We start from the raw sequence: 17009 nt of genomic DNA, 5'->3' as shown, positions 1-17009 counted from the left end.
AGTCCAGATTCTGCCTACGGCAGTTGGATCATAGGGTCAAAGTGTGGAGAAGACGCGGAGAACGCTATGCTGATTGCTGCACCGATAGAGTAACATCTTTTGGTGGAGGCAGTGTGATGGTGTGGGGCGGCATCTCCCTCACTGGAAAAACGAGGCTTGTCATCATTGGAGGCAATCTCAATGCAGAGAGATATCGAGATGAGATTCTGCAACCAGTGGCAATCCCATATCTCCACAGTCTGGGACCGAACTCTATCCTCCAAGATGACAATGCTCGCCCCCACAGAGCAGGGTTTCTCAGAGACTACCTCCAGAATTTGGGAGTGGAGAGGATGGAATGGCCTGCCAGCAGTCCTGACCTCAACCCCATTGAACACTTGTGAGATCAGCTTGGGCGTGCTGTTCGTGCCAGAGTGACCAACACAACCACGTTGGCTGACTTGCGACAAATGCTGGTTGAAGAATGGGATGCCATCCCACAACAGTGTGTGACCAGGCTGGTGACCAGCATGAGGAGGAGGTGCCAGGCTGTTGTGGCTGTGTATGGTTCTTCCACACGCTACTGAGGCTCCTGTTTATTAAATGAATAAATTGTTAAATTGCCAATATGTCTTGTTTCTTCAGACTTCAATCATCCAATCCACCAAACAACACCAAACAAGAGTCAATGGCAGAATAAGCTGTTTGGCATTGGCAGAGAAGATTTGGCAGATTTTTCATGGGCGCAACCCACATACTCAGCTCTGCTGCTCATCCCACAAATGCATGTTCCTTACAAATGTGGCACCATTTAAAAGGGAAATAAACAGGCTTTCCAACGGTATAAGATTTATTGCCAAGAAGCATTGTTACAGCAAAGAAATAATCTACCAAACACAAATTTCCTTACTTTTTGTGCTATGTTTAGTTAATCAATCCTTTCTGGTTGGTTACTTTTTGATGTCTGTTTGTTGTTCGATTATGCAGGAATCATGTGTTTAATCTGCTGGTGGGCTGGAGCTGACCAGAGTTTCTTTACAAACTGTTTGCTTTCATTCCGTGCAGATTGCCCGTGGGAGTGCTGTATCTGTAAAAGAAGGGGGTGGAGGGCATTCATAGCTGTTGAAGCTGCTAGTAGTAGGAGGAGATTGGGAGAACATCAGTCGGAACCTCAACTGCCATGGCTGTTCAGGCTGCGGTTCTCCGACCTCAACCTGAGCAAGGGATTGAGTCTGAAGATGAAGGCTACGGACCTGAAACATTGCCTATTCATTCTTTCCACAATTACTCCCTGACCCGCTGAGGTATCCCAGCACTTGGTATTTTACACAAGATTGCAGCATCAGCTAATCCTTGTGTCCATGAGACATATCTTTAATTGCTAGGGAAATTTCACTCAAATCTGTAGTCTGCCACACCCACAATATACTTCCTCTTTAAGATGTGCAGGTTGGAACTCATTATTGTAGACCGCGATTTAACTGCATTTGCCACTTCGTAATGAGCTCGCCACTGAAGCCATTGAACAGAGTTGTGCAGCTGCAGGCTGCATGGTTAATTTGCAGGCAGCTTCAGGAGCAGCAGACATTTACTTTGTGTTGACTTTGCCTGTTTGTGGGCTATCAAATCCACTTTCTCATTGGATAGCATTTTCCAAATTTAACAGTATTCTTGTCAAATTACAGGATAAAAACCTCGGTGAAAGTGCGGGATTATAAAATGATTCCACATGTTCGAGAATGCATGACCTCAGCATCAATTTCAACCAAATCATGAAAGTTTTTTTTATTTGTAGTCTCCACTTGATATTACTTTCACTCCACATATATATATATATATATATATATATATTGACATTTCTTGCCTGCTGTATGATGAGTGCTTGAATCTGTTCTTTTCTCCTCCCCCCCCCCCCCCCCCCAAATATTTCCTCCCTTTCAAGTTTCTGGAGTCTGTGAGGCCCCTGATGAATGACGAAGACTTCAGACGGACAAAGGCATTGGCTAAAGATTTTGAAAGGAGCCTGGCACCTCGGCTACAGTGGTACCTTATACTCAAATCGTGGTGGGCTAGTAACTATGTAAGTTAAAATGTATCTGAACACTCTCTAAAATTGCTAATAACATATTTGTCTACATTAGTACCAAATAGAGATTAAAGCTCTGTTGTGCTCATCTTTGTAAATAACTGAATACTGATTTGTCTTGGCTGACATATGCCTAGGTTGGGAGCCCTTGCCTTGTGTATTAATTGATTCTGCCTGTTTAATAGAGAAAACCAGTTATTCTCATAGAATAAGGCTAAATATGTATTGGTGGTATTCAAATCATGAAGCTCTTTGATAGAGAAAATGAAGAAAAACTCAATTATCCTTGATCACAAATTTGAGTCCAGAACCAGGGGTCACAGTTGAAGAATAAGGGGTCGGCAATTTAGGACTGAGATGAGGAAACATTTTCTCACCCAGAGAGTTGTGAATCTGTGGAATTCTCTGCCACAGAAGGCAGTGGAGGCCAATTCACTGGATGTTTTCAATAGAGAGTTAGATTTAGCTCTTAGGGCTAATGGAATCAAGGGGTATGGGGAGAAAGCAGGAACTGGGTACTGATTTTAGATGATCAGCCATGATCATATTGGTGCTGGCTTGAAGTGCCGAATGGCCTACTCCTACACCTAATTTTCTCTGTTTCTTAACTACCTCCTCCGGCAGCTCGTTTCATATACGCCGCACCACCCTTTTGTGTGAAAAATAAAGTTACCCTTGCTGACAAAGGAATCGGAGATGATGTGAATAGAAAGGCTACACACCCCTTCAAATCACGGAATTCCTGAAAAAAGGAGCCGGTACAGTAACACATTGCAAGGGGATAAATATTTGCAATTTAAGCTAGAGGAGTGAACTGGTGGGACTGATTGGAAGATTTTCTACAGAGCCAACATGGGCATGATGTGATGATGACATCCTTCAGTGAGGTCACCCTGATAAAGATCTCCCCCTGTACGAGCTGGCCAGTTTTTCATGCCCAGAGTTGTCCACCTGCACAACCACAGTTGACCACTGAGGACACTGTAGAATGGTGGCCCTGCCAGTTTGAAATTTCAAACCTATTTTAATTGATTTGTAGCAAACTTTCTGAATTGATGAAAGCTAAAAAAAAAAAAATTGTATTTGGGGTAATTTGATGGTTTTGTCATGGTGTTATTATAGGTGAGCGATTGGTGGGAGGAGTATGTCTATCTACAAGGGCGAGAGCCAATCATGGTCAACAGCAACTATTATGCCATGGTAAGGACTTACTATGAATATCGTGTAATTTGATGGACCTGATCACAGAAATATAGGATGCGGAGGAGAGGAAAAAGGCTGTAAATGATTTGGTGCGTAGTGTTCTTAATTATGATGGTAACAGTAGAAATGTTCCTATGTCTCCCTGATTTTTTTTTTTGTCTGTACGGACTAATTCAGAGGGCACGTTTCAATGGTACTCCATGTTTAGTGATTCGCTGTCATTCTTCAGTGTGTGTTCCTAGATTAATCTTGGATGCAATTAAATTGAAGCGAATCTGCTCTCTCCTCCCCCCCCCCCCCCCATTAACATATCCTTGAGCAGAGACCACTGGATGGTGGCCAGAGGAAGCAAGCTTCACATTTATTTTCTCCTCCCTTATTGGGTTGCCCCTTTTGAACCTGGGAACATTGAGTTACTGTGGCTCAGATTCATACCGATCCTTATGCGATTGGGATAGGGGGAAATTTTTTATGATGTGTTCTGTTGAACTGAGAATAATTGCTTTACTTTCTAACTTCAGGATTTCTTGTATGTGACTCCAACCACCATTCAGGCTGCACGTGCTGGCAATCTAGTCCATGCGCTGCTTCTTTACAGACGGAGACTTGCTCGTGAGCAGGTCCAACCGGTAAGTTCTTGAACCTCTGCAGTGTTCCTCAGTTAATAACATGACTGCTGTCACTGTTACAAAGCTATCAGAGGTGTAACAAGGGACTCTCTCTGTTGGGCTTTTCCTTTAGACTTCCCCATTTGTATTAGAAAAATGCAATATGAAATCCCATCCTCATCTCTAATTTTATATACTTCTTTCAAGTCTTTCAAAAACCTCTGACGTTCCAGTGGAAACAATCCAAGTCTATCCAACCACTCCCTAGTTGAAATCCTCTAATATTGGTATGAATTGGCACAAATAATTGAAAGAACAAGCTGTCACATTGCAAGTGCAACTTGTGGAGCTGGAAGCAGCATGCCGATCTCTGCCCACCTCCCCGAACAATAGTGTCAGCTATTTTACTTCCATTGATGCTAGTTTGCCTATGACCTTCCTTAATGTTTAAAACTATGCAGAGAGTATTCTTGAGCTCTTGAAGCATGAAGGACATCGGAAGTAAGTCCAGTTCTCTCCTTGCCTGATCTTTAAAGAGACAAGATCATGTCCATGTCAATACTTACAGTTCAGTTGGACGCACCATTTACCAACTGACCTATCGTAGAATATTAGTTTCATGTTTTGATATCTTTGATATAACAGAATGTTTCTGTGCAGTGCATAAACTCTAATGTCCTATATTTCTGCCAACATTGCATCTTGGAGGACTGGATTAGCTTTTGCTGGGGTCGGTGGCTCTCACGAGGTTTTAAATTACAGAGAGAAGAGAGGCGGGCTTGCTGCCTCTGCCGGGGGCACTGGTGGTTCACTCAGCAAACATTGCTCAATCTGTTACTGCAGTTCAGGAATAGAATTTGCATCTGTAGTTCAGGGGGTATGGGGACAAGGCAAGAACGGGGTACCGATTGTGAATGACCAGCCATGATCACATTGAATGGCGGTGCTGGCTCGAAGGGCTGAATGGCCTACTCCTGCACCTAATGTCGATTGCAGCAAATTTGCCTATGATTTTTAAGGTGAGAAATGCTTTGCATTCCACTCAAGAGCATGTATCCAGGGAAATCTGAAGTGAGTGAATGCGTCTTCTGCGTGCACATCCTTCCACTTAACAAAACCAGTTATAAAGCAGGTGCCTTGCAAAAGACAGCCAGACATTTCTTTTTTAGGAAAAGTGCTTAAGAACATAGAGCAGTACAGCACACAAATAGGCCCTTCGGCCCACAATGTGGTGTCAAACATGATGCCAAGACCTATTACCTATGTGCGCATAATCCATATCCCGCCATACTCTGCATATCCAAAAGCCTCTTAAAATGCAACTATCATATCTGCCTCAACCACCAACCCTGGCAGCCCATTCCAGACATTCACCACCCTGTGTATCAAAAGCAAATGTTGCCCCATATATTTCCTTTAAATTGTGCCACTCTCATTTTAAAACGATGCCCTCTAAAATTTAGTTTTTTCATCCTGGAAAAAAGCTTCTGACTGTCTTAACCCTCTCTATGCCTCTCATAATTTTATATACTTCTATTAGGTCTCCCTGCAACCTCCAGCATTGCAGAGAAAACAATCCAAGGACTGTGCTTTGAATTATTTAAAAAGGAAAAAGGAGGTGGAGGCTTTTTGGTCACTGAGTCTTTTCTGCCATTGAATAAGGTGATAGCTGGTTCATGATCTTACTTCAAATATCTACTTTTTGGTCCTGTATTTCCCTGTTCAAAAATCTATGTTTTAAATTTCTATTTCCTCTTCTTCATTTCCAACTAGAAGGAAAGGTTGGAGCAATTTTCCCTTGGTACCAGCAATCCTTTGACACAGCCGGTGGCTAAGCTACACATAGAGTATGGTGGATATGGGGATGGGATGGTCATGTAGAAGATAAATATTGGAACAGAGCAGTTACATGAAGTCACCCATTTTTGTAATATAAATTCTATATTTAATAAATGGATGATGCAGCTCTATAAGACTCTGGCTTTACTGCATTTGTAGTATTGCACGTAGTTCTGATCGCCTCCTTGCAGGAAAGGCTTTAGAGAGGGTGCAGAGGAGGTTTACCAGAACGCTGCCTGGATTAGAGGATTCCAACTAGAGAGTGCTTGGATAGACTTGGATTGTTTCCTCTAGAGCGTCAGAGGTTGTTGGGAGACTTGATAGAAGCATATAAAATGATGTGAGGTATAGCTAGGGTAAACAATCAGCGCCTTTTCTCCCCATGGTGGAAATGTCCAATGCTGGAGGGCACAGCTATAAGGTGAGTGGGAAAGTTTAATGGGGATGAGCGGGTCAAGTTTTTTCATTTTTAATCTAGAGTAGGGTGGACCTTGAACACGATGCAAGGGATGGTTGTGGAGGCAGATACGATAGTGACATTCAAGAGGCTTTTAGGTAGACACTTGGATGTGTAGGGAATAGAGGAATATGGATCCTGTATAAGCAGATGGAATCTGTTCAACTTGGTGTCATGTTCGGCATAAACATTGTGGGCTGAAGGGCTCAATCCTGTGCTATACTGTTCTATGATATAAATGGATTATCTGACTGAGTTGCCATCACTTTGAAGCCCTGCCCAATTCTGGCACCCATGCTTGTGCACTTTTCCAATTAGACTAACTTTGTAGCGATCAGAAATTGAAGCAAAGATTAGTTATTTTTTAAATTATCCCTTTTTCTTTTAGAACTCTCCTTTTGCTTTTTAGGATTCTCCATCTGTACAATGGGCAGACAGGAATGGTGCGCTGGTTTGTTATCTCTGTCTGATGGTGTCCCTGAGATGAGATATTTATGTAATGAAAATATTGTCCCAAACCCAAATGCTCTTTAATTTAAGAGAGCAGGTAGCACAAGAACACCACAGTGTAGTACCCTAAAGTTACAGGTAGTTCATTGCTTCCACAGTGTCTGGCCAATTGAGCTTCAAGCTGGAAATTTTAGGTTCAAACTCAAGTACCACAACTTTCAGTAAATATGGCGATTTGTTAACCTTTCACTTATATCAAACTACAATTTAGGCATGTTATAGCTTTTAAAAAAATATACTGTCTTGCTTTTTTTTGGTCCTTTTTTAAAAATAATGTCGCAATATAGAGGATAAACTAATTTTTTATTTTGTTTTTCATTTTTTCCCCCCTCCAATCTATGCCCTATAATGGCAACGTACAATGACTTTTTCACCTAACATCTGACCCTAACTCCATGGGTCTTGCATGTCCCTTCTGCCCCTGTCCACACACTCTGTTTGGGCGCAGAGTACTCTGCCAGGGTTCCCAATACCTCTGTGTTCAGCACAGTGGGAAAGAATGTTCAACTCGACTCGACTGCCAGGCGAGGAGACAGGTAAGATTGAAAGGGTGTGGATTCAGGGCTGCTTGTAACCGCTTGTAGGGGAATACTGCCCACATGTCATACAATTTGGGACTTTGACAGCTGGCTTAATAACACTGATTAGTTAATTAGTGGTTAGCAAATTGAGTCCGAAAGGAAAATCTAGGGAGAGCACAGTGGAAAAATTATTTAGGCATCCATCCATATTACTGTGCTAGGGAGCGGCAGTTTTGAGGTCCTATATTAGGAATTATTGGTTACACACCCACTGAGCCTTGGCCACCATTATTCCAAAATCTCTCCCACATCACCTTCCAGGGTCTTCTCCTTGCACATTGTGGAATTACATTAGCGGACTGGAAAAGGTTTGGGTCCACAATTGTAGCCTTGCTAACGGTTATTTTATGATCGAGAAGTAAACGTGGCAGATATGATTAATACATTTGTAAATTAAATGAAGAAATGGTTTTGTTAATAGTAAGAGAGTACCGGTGCTCCCCGACTAATGATGCTTTGACATACGATATTTTGACTTTACAATGATGCAAACGCTAGGCAACGGTTGCGACCCAGAGCTCGCTTCTGGCCACGCGATCAGGTGTATTTAAATGCATTTCGACGTACGATATTTTTCGTTTCCAATGGGTTTATCGGAAGGTAACCCCCCATTGTAAGTTGAGGAGCACCTGCAGTCTTTGGCTACAGATTGATAAATTGATACAATGGATGCAACAATGGAAGATGGAATTTAATCCTAAAATATGTGAGAAGATACATTTTAGGATAGTAGGAAGGCTAGAATATAGACATTGGGGATCACAGAGTCCTTTGCGGACATGTCTAAGAATCTCTGACGGCAGCCCAGAATGATAAGATGGTTAGGAAGACATATTGGATACTTTCCTTATTTAGCTGAGGCATGGGTTACAAGAACGAGGAAGTTATTGTTCAGCTAATGTAGATTGTTAAGTAGGTCACAGCTGAGTAATGCATGCAGTTTTAGTTATACCTGAAGAGGATACAGAGGTGCTTCACCAGGATGATGCCTGGTCTGCAGCATTTCGGCTGTGAAGAGAGACGCGATTGGCTGGGTTTATTTTCTTTAGAACGGAAAAGACTAAGGGTTGGCCTGACTGAGCGAGACAGAGTTCTGAGGGATGTAGATAGGCTTGCTAGTGAAAAACCTTGCCCCTTAGCGGGGTTCATTGGAACCAGAAAGCGTGGGTTTAAAGAGAAACGAGGAACTACAGATGCTGGAATCCTGAGCAAAGCAGAGTGCTGGTGTAACTCAGCAGATTAGGCAGCATCTCTGGAGGATATGGATAGGCGATGTTTCGGAAGAAATTGAGGCAGTGCAGAGTAGGTTCACGAGGTTAATCCCTGAGATGGAGGGACTGTCATATGAGGAAAGACTGGGCTTGTATTCACTGGAGTTTAGAAGGATGAGGGGATCTTGTAGAGACGTATAAAATTATAAAAGGACTGGACAAGCTAGACGCAGGAAAATATTCCCAATGTTGGGGGAGTCCAGAACCAGGAGCCACAGTCTAAGAATATAGGGGAGGCCATTTAAAACTGTTAGAAGCAACTTTTTCACCCAGAGAGTTGTGAATCTGTGGAATTCTCTGCCACAGAAGGCAGTGGAGGCCAATTCACTGGATGAATTTAAAAGAGAGTTAGATAGAGCTCTAGGGGCTGGTGGAATCAAGGGATATGGGGAGAAGGCAGAGGTTACTGATTGTGGATGATCAGCCATGATCACAATGAATGGCGGTGCGGGCTCGAAGGGCTGAATGGCCTCCTCCTGCACCTATTTTCTATGTTTCTGTTTAAATTTCCCTACCCGAAACATTGCTTAACATGTCCTCCAGAGATGCTGCTTGACCCAAACTTTACTCCAGCACTTTGTGTTTGACTAGTTTTACCGTCAGAGGTAACAACTTTAGAGATGATTTGGAGAATAATTTTTTCACCAAGGGAATGGTTGAAATCTGGAATGCACTGCACTGAGAGAAAGATGGAGAGCAAGTACTCTCGCAACACTTAAAATATAGTTATTGAGCACTTCAAATGCAACAGCAGAAAAGACTTACAGCTATGTGCTGGAAATGTGGTTTGTATAAAGAGACTCTTGTTGGCCAGGGCACACACGTCTGACAAGGCTATTTCCATGCTCTGTGACTCTTGCATTGTTCTTGTCAGTTTGTTCGGCAGCCACTGCATAGGAGAAGTAGGTTTTCCAGACCACTTAACAATCAGCTTTCTGCAAGATAGTGTGTGACAGGAGCCTGGTGACCTCTTTTCCTGTCAGTATGGGGGGGGGGGGGGCTATTGTTAGCTGACCAAAAGAGTTTGGTTTAGTTTAGAGATACAGCGCAAAAGCAACCCCTTCGCCCAACATGGCGATCCCCGTACACTAACGCTATTCTACTCGGACACAAAGAACAATTTACGATCTTTACCAAAGCCAGTTAAACTACAAACCAGTACGCCTTTGGAGTTTAGAGAAAACCAAACGGTCACGGGGAGAATGTACAAATGTATACAGACGGCACCAATAGCCAGGATCGAACTCGAGTCTCTGGCTGTGTCAGGCAGCAACTACACCGCTGAGCCCTGAAACTGACTGGTCAATTGGAGTGATCCTGTTTTCTGTCTCCCAAGCTGTAGTCTTAGAGGTGACAGTGTGTGCCCATCCAAGTACTTTTTAAGGCAGCATCTCTGGAGAGAAGGAAAGGATGACTTTTTGAGTTGAGATCCTTCTTCAGTCTGAAGAAGGATCTCGACCCGAAACATCACCCATTCCTTCTCTCCAGAGATGCTGCCTGTCCCGCTGAGTTACTCCAGCTTTTTGCTTTTAAACCAGCATCTGCAGTTTCTTCCTGCACATTTTGTGTAGCTTTATAGGTGATTATTTATACATTTGTCTGTTTGTAGAAGAAACGTTAAAAATGAAAAGTACAAGTTAAGGAAGCTATCATATATATACAGCCGGAAACAGGCCTTTTCGGCCCTTCAAGTCCGTGCCGCCCAGTGATCCCCGTACATTAACACTATCCTACACCCACTAGGGACAATTTTTACATTTACCCAGCCAATTAACCTACATACCTGTACGTCTTTGGAGTGTGGGAGGAAACCGAAGATCTCGGAGAAAACCCACGCAGGTCACGGGGAGAAGGTACAAACTCCTTACAGTGCAGCACCCGTAGTCAGGATCGAACCTGAGTCTCCGGCGCTGCATTCGCTGTAAAGCAGCAACTCTACCGCTGCGCTATCTATGTTAGCAACGTCAATACAAATGGTTTCCCCTCCAAATACACAAGCTGAGGTGGATGTGTTGCAGATGGTTAAACATCAGCTTGCATTGACCTGTTGCTCAGCATCGGCTAGGGGTAACATTTAATTTTGTTTTTCCTTCATACAAACATCTAGATTAAATAGTTAGTTATTGCAAATTTCTGAAAGTAAAGTGGCTGAAAATGACAAGTTGTCCTGGATATGTCTTTTCATGCCCCTAAAGATCAATATCCCATCATATCACTAATGAGATAGACACAAAGTGCTGGAGTAACTCAGCGGGACAGGCAGCATCTCTGGAGAGCAGGAATGGGTGATGTTTCGGGTTGCGACCCTTCAGGCTGGAATAAGGATCTCAACCCAAAACGTCACCCATTCCTTCTATCCAGAGATGCTGCCTGACCCACTGAATTACTCCAGCATTTTGTGTCTTTCTTCAATGTAAACCAGCATCTGCAGTTCCTTCATACACATGTCACAGTGAGGCTTGGCAAAGCAATTGCTGGGAAATTGTATCTAGAAGTGGTATGAGAATGCAATAGATCATCTGGGTTTTAATGGTATTGTGATTTAAGAGAAGGTAGTGGGAATTGCAGAAGTTTGTGGAATTATCACCCAGGACAGGATAGTGGACTTTGCAAGTATATGCTTGTCAAACTACTTGGGAGGTATATCGATATCTGTTGGGACATCATGGCACAGACCATTAACAGACACTGTGTCTGTGTTACCACAGACACAGTGAAAGAAGCTACCAAGACCAACCCCGTCGTCCAACACTGCATCTGTAGCTCTGCAAGTCGTGGCTTTACACGTAAACAACAAAAGCCAAATCCAGTACTTCCCATGTAGCACGCAACTGAGATTGGTAAATGGGACTAGGCTCTGTGAAGTTTCGTTGATGCAAAATTGACTTGGCGGTGGAAGGTCCAAACAGAAGCATTTCTCATAATTAGACCCAAGAGCATTGGAAATGGTGTCTCTTTAGCACCTCAAGTAATCTAGTTAGCTCCTGCTAGCCTTGCAAACCAACATTCCATATGGTGTTGTCCTCCTAGTAACTCAGCAGGTCAGGCAGAATCTCTGGAGAGAAGGAATAGGTGACGTTTTGGGTCGAGGCCCTTTTTCAGACTGATGTCAGGAACGGGGGCGGGACAAAGATCAGTCTCGTTGTTTTACGTTGATTTGCTTACATTTACAGCCATCTTTGGTCAGTTACTGCCACACCATTTAATACAATGTGCAGCAATCAGTGGACTGAATAAATGTAGTGTTGCTGTCACATGTTAGGCAAACAAAAATTGGCTTTCATTGTTTACGTGTAAAGCCACGACTTGCAGAGCGACAGATGCAGTGTTGGAAGATGGGGTTGGTCTTGGTAGCTTCCTTCAACCAGCACAGACACAGTGGGTGTCCGTCTGTCACTGGTCTGTGCCATGATGTCCCAACAGATGTGTTGGGGTCGGGTGTCCTGTGTTCTTTTCTTTTTTGCTGTATTTTGTGTGACTGCTGAAATTTCGCTCGGTGTTGTGCCGAGTGACAATAAAGTGTTGTTATGTTATGTTATATCAAATTGTTGGAATTTGTGAGGATTCTTAAATGATAGACATGTCCCTGTGCTAGCTACAGATAAAAGAAAAATAATCAGACTAGTCGTGTTTTTGTTGGTTGCTCCCAAAGCCCACAGCTAAAGTAGGGGAAGCCATCATGGAATTAAAATGGATTGCTAAAAACTAACAGGATGGAAAGTCCAGTAAAATATATATTTTTATAAATTGCTAGGATTTATGCCAGTGTTATGCCATCGCTGTTGAACCCCTGCATTGTGTGCCATGCCTGGGGTGGTTAAAGCTCTCTCTTCATGCTTCTCGCAGCAGCATTTCCAATGACTCTAGAGGCCCTATTTGTCTTGGTGGAATCTGTCCCCTAAAATTTCTCCGTCAGTTTTTAATTTTTGTAGATTAACTTTTCTTAATTGAAATTTGTTACATGTTTTCTTTGAAATGCTTTCTATGTAAAATGAAGTTATGTGTTTCTCTTTCCTCCCTATCCACTAACATAATTATTTTTCCGTCAGAGAAATAGACCTTCAGAAGTTATCTAAATTTGTACCAGATCAGATGTGGAAAAACTAAAATATTTAAATCCAAGATTTACATGTTGTAGGTGCCATGGGAAAACAATCAAGCTGTTTTACACGATGAATTAATCTCTCAATTTAATCACCGGTGGAAGGTCCAAACAGAAGCATTTCTCATAATGAGACCATGCTTCTGTTTGGACCTTCCACCGGTCAAACCTGCCTTTGCATTGGATGGAATGTTCAATTATCATTATAGACGGTGACAAACAATGACAAAAAGCCCTTTTCAATCTGTTTTTTAAGTTGACTGATCGGAATCATTTCTGAGATTTTGTGGTGTGTGTACACACTTAGAGTTGAGGGACCACAGCCAAGGAGTTGATCCAGAGGTTCAAGTTTGAATTCCACCATGGCAGCTAAGTCCAAGTGGTAAATTCAAAAACATTTTTGTAATATCAAGAAAGTTAAGCACAGAACAGTTGTAAATGGCCATTAACGTCTTAGAGAGAGAAAATACTGCTGTCCTGGTGTGGCTCATGTGCGACTCCAGTCAGACATAGCTGATGATTAGCTGCCTCCTCAATTCATGAGTAATCAGGGATGGGCAACAAATGCTGACAATATGAACAAATCTAGTGAATGAAAAATAACATTAATTGCTCATTTAATTTACTTACTGATGCAATAAAGCTGACTGGAATTTCCTATCTTTGAATATTATTCCCCACTTTAAAATTTTCCCTTCCATTGGTGTTTTCTTAAAGGTTGAATGTTCCCGCAGATAATTTGAGTTAGAGCACAACTGAGTTGTGCCGGTGTTGTCTTATTGGCGATGACCTCTTTTGGGGAAAGTTTAGTTCTGTCCTAGCATAAGTAAAAATAACTCCTTCATTCAGCATGGAAATTGACCGCATCATCCAGGGAAGCCACAGGGATTGATGGCTCTCTGAGAGAAGGTGCAAGTTCACTTCTAATCTACTTATTTTGTGATTCATTAGGGAAATATTATGATATTTTAAGCTTCATTTAACCTTCACTCACTTGAAAATGTATTTTTCAATTGAATTTTGGGAATTAAAATATGCAGTAAGATCCAGAACCAACTGAAATGCTTAAAATTCACCAGGATAGATTTTTAACGTTTTGTTAGGGTTTTTTCAGAAGGTCATTTTGAACCAAGAATTCTATAGATTATGAGTGTGGTTAAGGATGAATAATTGACAGAAGTGATTCTGTGCTGTGCCCTTGGCAGCCTGATTCTGAATTATCCCCATTTCATTTAGAACACCCGTTTTATAATCTACTTTTGGGTAAGGTTTCTGTTGTTCTTTACGTGCAACAAAATAATGAATTTGTTCCGTGTATTCAACACACAGTCCACAAATAGCATACAAAAAGGATATTCCTTCTCTGCTTTTACACTCCTCATTTTCGATTTTGATTTTTGTTCCTCCAAATTGATGAGTAGGTCTGCCTCCTGAACTCATGCAACATTACCTCAGTTAACTAAGAGTTGTGATTATTTTCATTATCTCTATGCTTCTGCAGGTGGAAGAATCTGGATTACTGTTTTTTTTTCTGCCTTCTTTCTCTGCTGTATTATAGGTGTGTTGCTTGTAGTTTCTTTTGCATGTCCATGTGTTATTCTTTCCTGTTTTTCTGCCTCTCTTCAGCTATTGATTCGAGGTGTTGTCCCCATGTGTTCTAATCAATGTGAGAATATATTCAATACATCCCGCATCCCAGGTGTAGCATCAGGTATGATGTCAATTCTTTACTGGAGCTGAACATTTTAGCTGCTAAGCTTTACGCTAAGGTTACTATACTGAGCTCTCGAAGCAAGTGGGCTGGTAAAAGTGGCTGGGCTGGAGAGCCTCTCAATTCAGCTGTTTACAGTCATGCACCAGTGGGCTGCTTTTGGAGTCATGAGAATGACCTATTGATAAAGATCAGTGTCACAGCCTGCTAAGCATGCTTAGAGGCTGAGACCTTTCATTCCTGCTCAAAGGTGTCCAGATCCAGGAGCTTCTCGCTGTTACTGGTGACGGCATTGGCCGTAAATAATCTCACTACAGCTGATAATGATTAAATACAGAAAGCTAAAGATCTCACTAGGTGGGGTCACTTAGCTCTGCTGATTGATGCTGTTCTACATTTCATCTGCTACAAGGTATGTCGCATGCAAGCCTTTTGGCTGAAGGAAGTCTGGCTGTGTATTTGCTGAACAAAGTACTCCATTTCTTAATGAGAAGGTGCCTCTGCCTTCTGTGTATCTGTGGCCATGAGCTAAGATGCATGTTTGGCTCACTTCTCATTCCAAGCAACTCCAACAATGCCAGTTGCTTGTTTGGTGGTCCACAAAGGACCACTGAACTGCCTCATTCATTTCAAATAAACCAATATTTTAGTCTGAAGATATTCAGTTTTGGGAAAGTATTTTGTTCAGAAAGTTGTACACTGCCGAGGCTTTCTTCCTATGCCAGCTCATTCATATATATCATTTAAAAAAATGCCATGTGCTCCTGTGATTCACCAGCCATGTTGAATTTGCAGACCGTTTGCAACACCAGGTGGATAGCAAGCACGTCACGGTCTATCACAAGGGCCGTTATTTTAAGGTGTGGTTATACCAAAGTGGACGCCTTCAGAGTCCCAATGAGCTACAGAGACAATTTCAATACATCTTGGATGACACTTCGTTACCTCAACCAGGTGAGAAGTACCTGGCGGCCCTGACTGCAGGAAAGCGGTGAGTGCCTTGTCTCTAAGCTTTTGCTCGTGATTCTTTTCCCTCCCTAAGATTTTGACCCTGGTTCCATTCGTGCTGAGTGAACTATGATAACGAGATAGTAAGTTTATAATTCAGTGAGCTTTAAAAAAAAGTCATTCATTGTTCGGGGATACGGACATCACTGGCACGACTTGCTTTTATTGCCCAAGAGATTGAGTTAGCTTCCTGGACTGGACAGATACTCCCATAACTGGGCATGGCGCAAATCCAACATTGAAAACGGAATGACAAAGATGTTGCAGGAACTGTTTTACCAAGGGTTGTAACACTGCTGACTGCAACCTTCTGCTCTATTCGAGTTCCACACATGTCAGCATACAGTCAGCGTATCTCTAGGTTCGCATAATAGGCGGCATGTCAATAATCTTTAAATTAACGAGAAACATGGAACTCTGTCTACATCTTCCTCCAGGGCGGCACGGTGGTGCAGCCGGTAGAGTTGCTGCCTTACACAGCACCAGAGACCTGACTACGGGTGCTGTCTGTATAGAGTTTGCACGTTCTCTCTTTGGGCTTTCTCCTGATGCTCCCATTTCTTCCCAAATTCCAAAGACATGCAGGTTTGTAGGTTAATTGGCTTCCGTAAAATTGTCCCTGGTGTGTGCAGGATAGAAATAGCGTTTGGATGATCGCTGGTCGGTGCAGACTCTGTGGGCCATATGGATAATTTCCATACTGCATCTCTCAAGTAAACTAAACTACTGCCCAGTAATGATAAATTAATTTGTTCTGAATGTTATACCCTCTCATTTTAAACTTTGTCTTCGGCCACAATGTGACTGTGGCTCGGCTGAAAATGAACGGAGGAGCTTGCAGTTTATAATGACATGAATAACAGCTCCATTGATCTGAAAGTCTATGGATTGTACGCTAGTTTTTAGGTTTTATATTATTATAGTGTAGGTTGTTTCTTGGTATAGTGGCAGAGTTGCCACGGTTCCAAGTTCTGATTGTGTGTGTGTGGTTGGGGGGGGGGGGGGGGGGGGGACTTGAATAGAGCTGAAGATTGCAATCTTGCATCCCACTGTAAAATATACCTAGCAACGTCTTTGTTGTGCCTCATTCAATGTGAAGTACGACCATTCGAGCAACTTGCCTGCACCTTTATAGCAGAATGTCATCCATTCAAGATCTTTGGGAAGAGGGAAGGTCGTTAGAAAGCTGTTCACATTAATTGTTTTATGTTCTGCTGCTGAGCAGAATTCCTTGGGCCAAGGTACGGAAATCATACTTCAGTACTGGAAAGAACAGGGCTTCAATGGACAGCGTGGAAAAAGCAGCCTTCTTTGTCACTTTGGATGAAGATAAGCCTGAGCTATTTGTGGACAACCAGGTGAAGTCACTGGATCAATATGCCAAGTCACTGCTCCACGGCAAGTGTTATGACAGGCAAGTGTCTTTTTCCTTTGTTACAGAATGTTGCACTATGTTCTATGCAAAACAACAACTAATTCAATGTGTAGGAAAGAACTGCAGTTGCTGGTTTAAATCGAAGATAGACACAAAATGCTCGAGTAACTCAGCAGGTCAGGCAGCATCTCTGGAGAGAAGGAATGGGTGACATTTTGGGTCGAGACTCTTCTTCAGACTGATCCGTCTGAAGAAGGGTCTCGACCCGAAACATCACCC

The 17009-nt window shown here is 42.5% G+C and overlaps 1 protein-coding gene across 7 annotated transcripts in view; it reads left to right on the top strand.

Moving 5' to 3' along the window:
- LOC144611427 (carnitine O-palmitoyltransferase 1, liver isoform-like) overlaps positions 1 to 17009 on the top strand; it is a 79973-nt gene that overhangs the window by 40940 nt on the left and 22024 nt on the right. For 5 of the 7 annotated variants that reach the window (XR_013549518.1, XR_013549517.1, XM_078430506.1 and 2 more), the window contains exons 6-11: positions 1922 to 2059; positions 3188 to 3265; positions 3790 to 3897; positions 7131 to 7218; positions 15143 to 15338; positions 16581 to 16769. Coding sequence is in view for 4 of the 7 variants with exons in the window: in XM_078430506.1 (XP_078286632.1) it covers positions 1922 to 2059; positions 3188 to 3265; positions 3790 to 3897; positions 7131 to 7218; positions 15143 to 15338; positions 16581 to 16769 (797 nt within the window). In the remaining 3 variants the exon portion in view is untranslated. Of the gene's footprint in view, positions 1 to 1921; positions 2060 to 3187; positions 3266 to 3789; positions 3898 to 7130; positions 7219 to 14262; positions 14348 to 15142; positions 15339 to 16580; positions 16770 to 17009 lie in introns of those variants that run through there. The other 2 variants (XR_013549519.1, XM_078430508.1) reach the window with 2 other exon arrangements.

This window comes from Rhinoraja longicauda, chromosome 40 (assembly GCF_053455715.1).
Source record: "Rhinoraja longicauda isolate Sanriku21f chromosome 40, sRhiLon1.1, whole genome shotgun sequence".
Taxonomy (NCBI): Eukaryota; Metazoa; Chordata; class Chondrichthyes; order Rajiformes; family Arhynchobatidae; genus Rhinoraja; species Rhinoraja longicauda.
The sequence above is the reverse complement of the archived record's forward strand: the minus strand, read 5'-3'. Positions and strand labels throughout refer to the sequence as shown.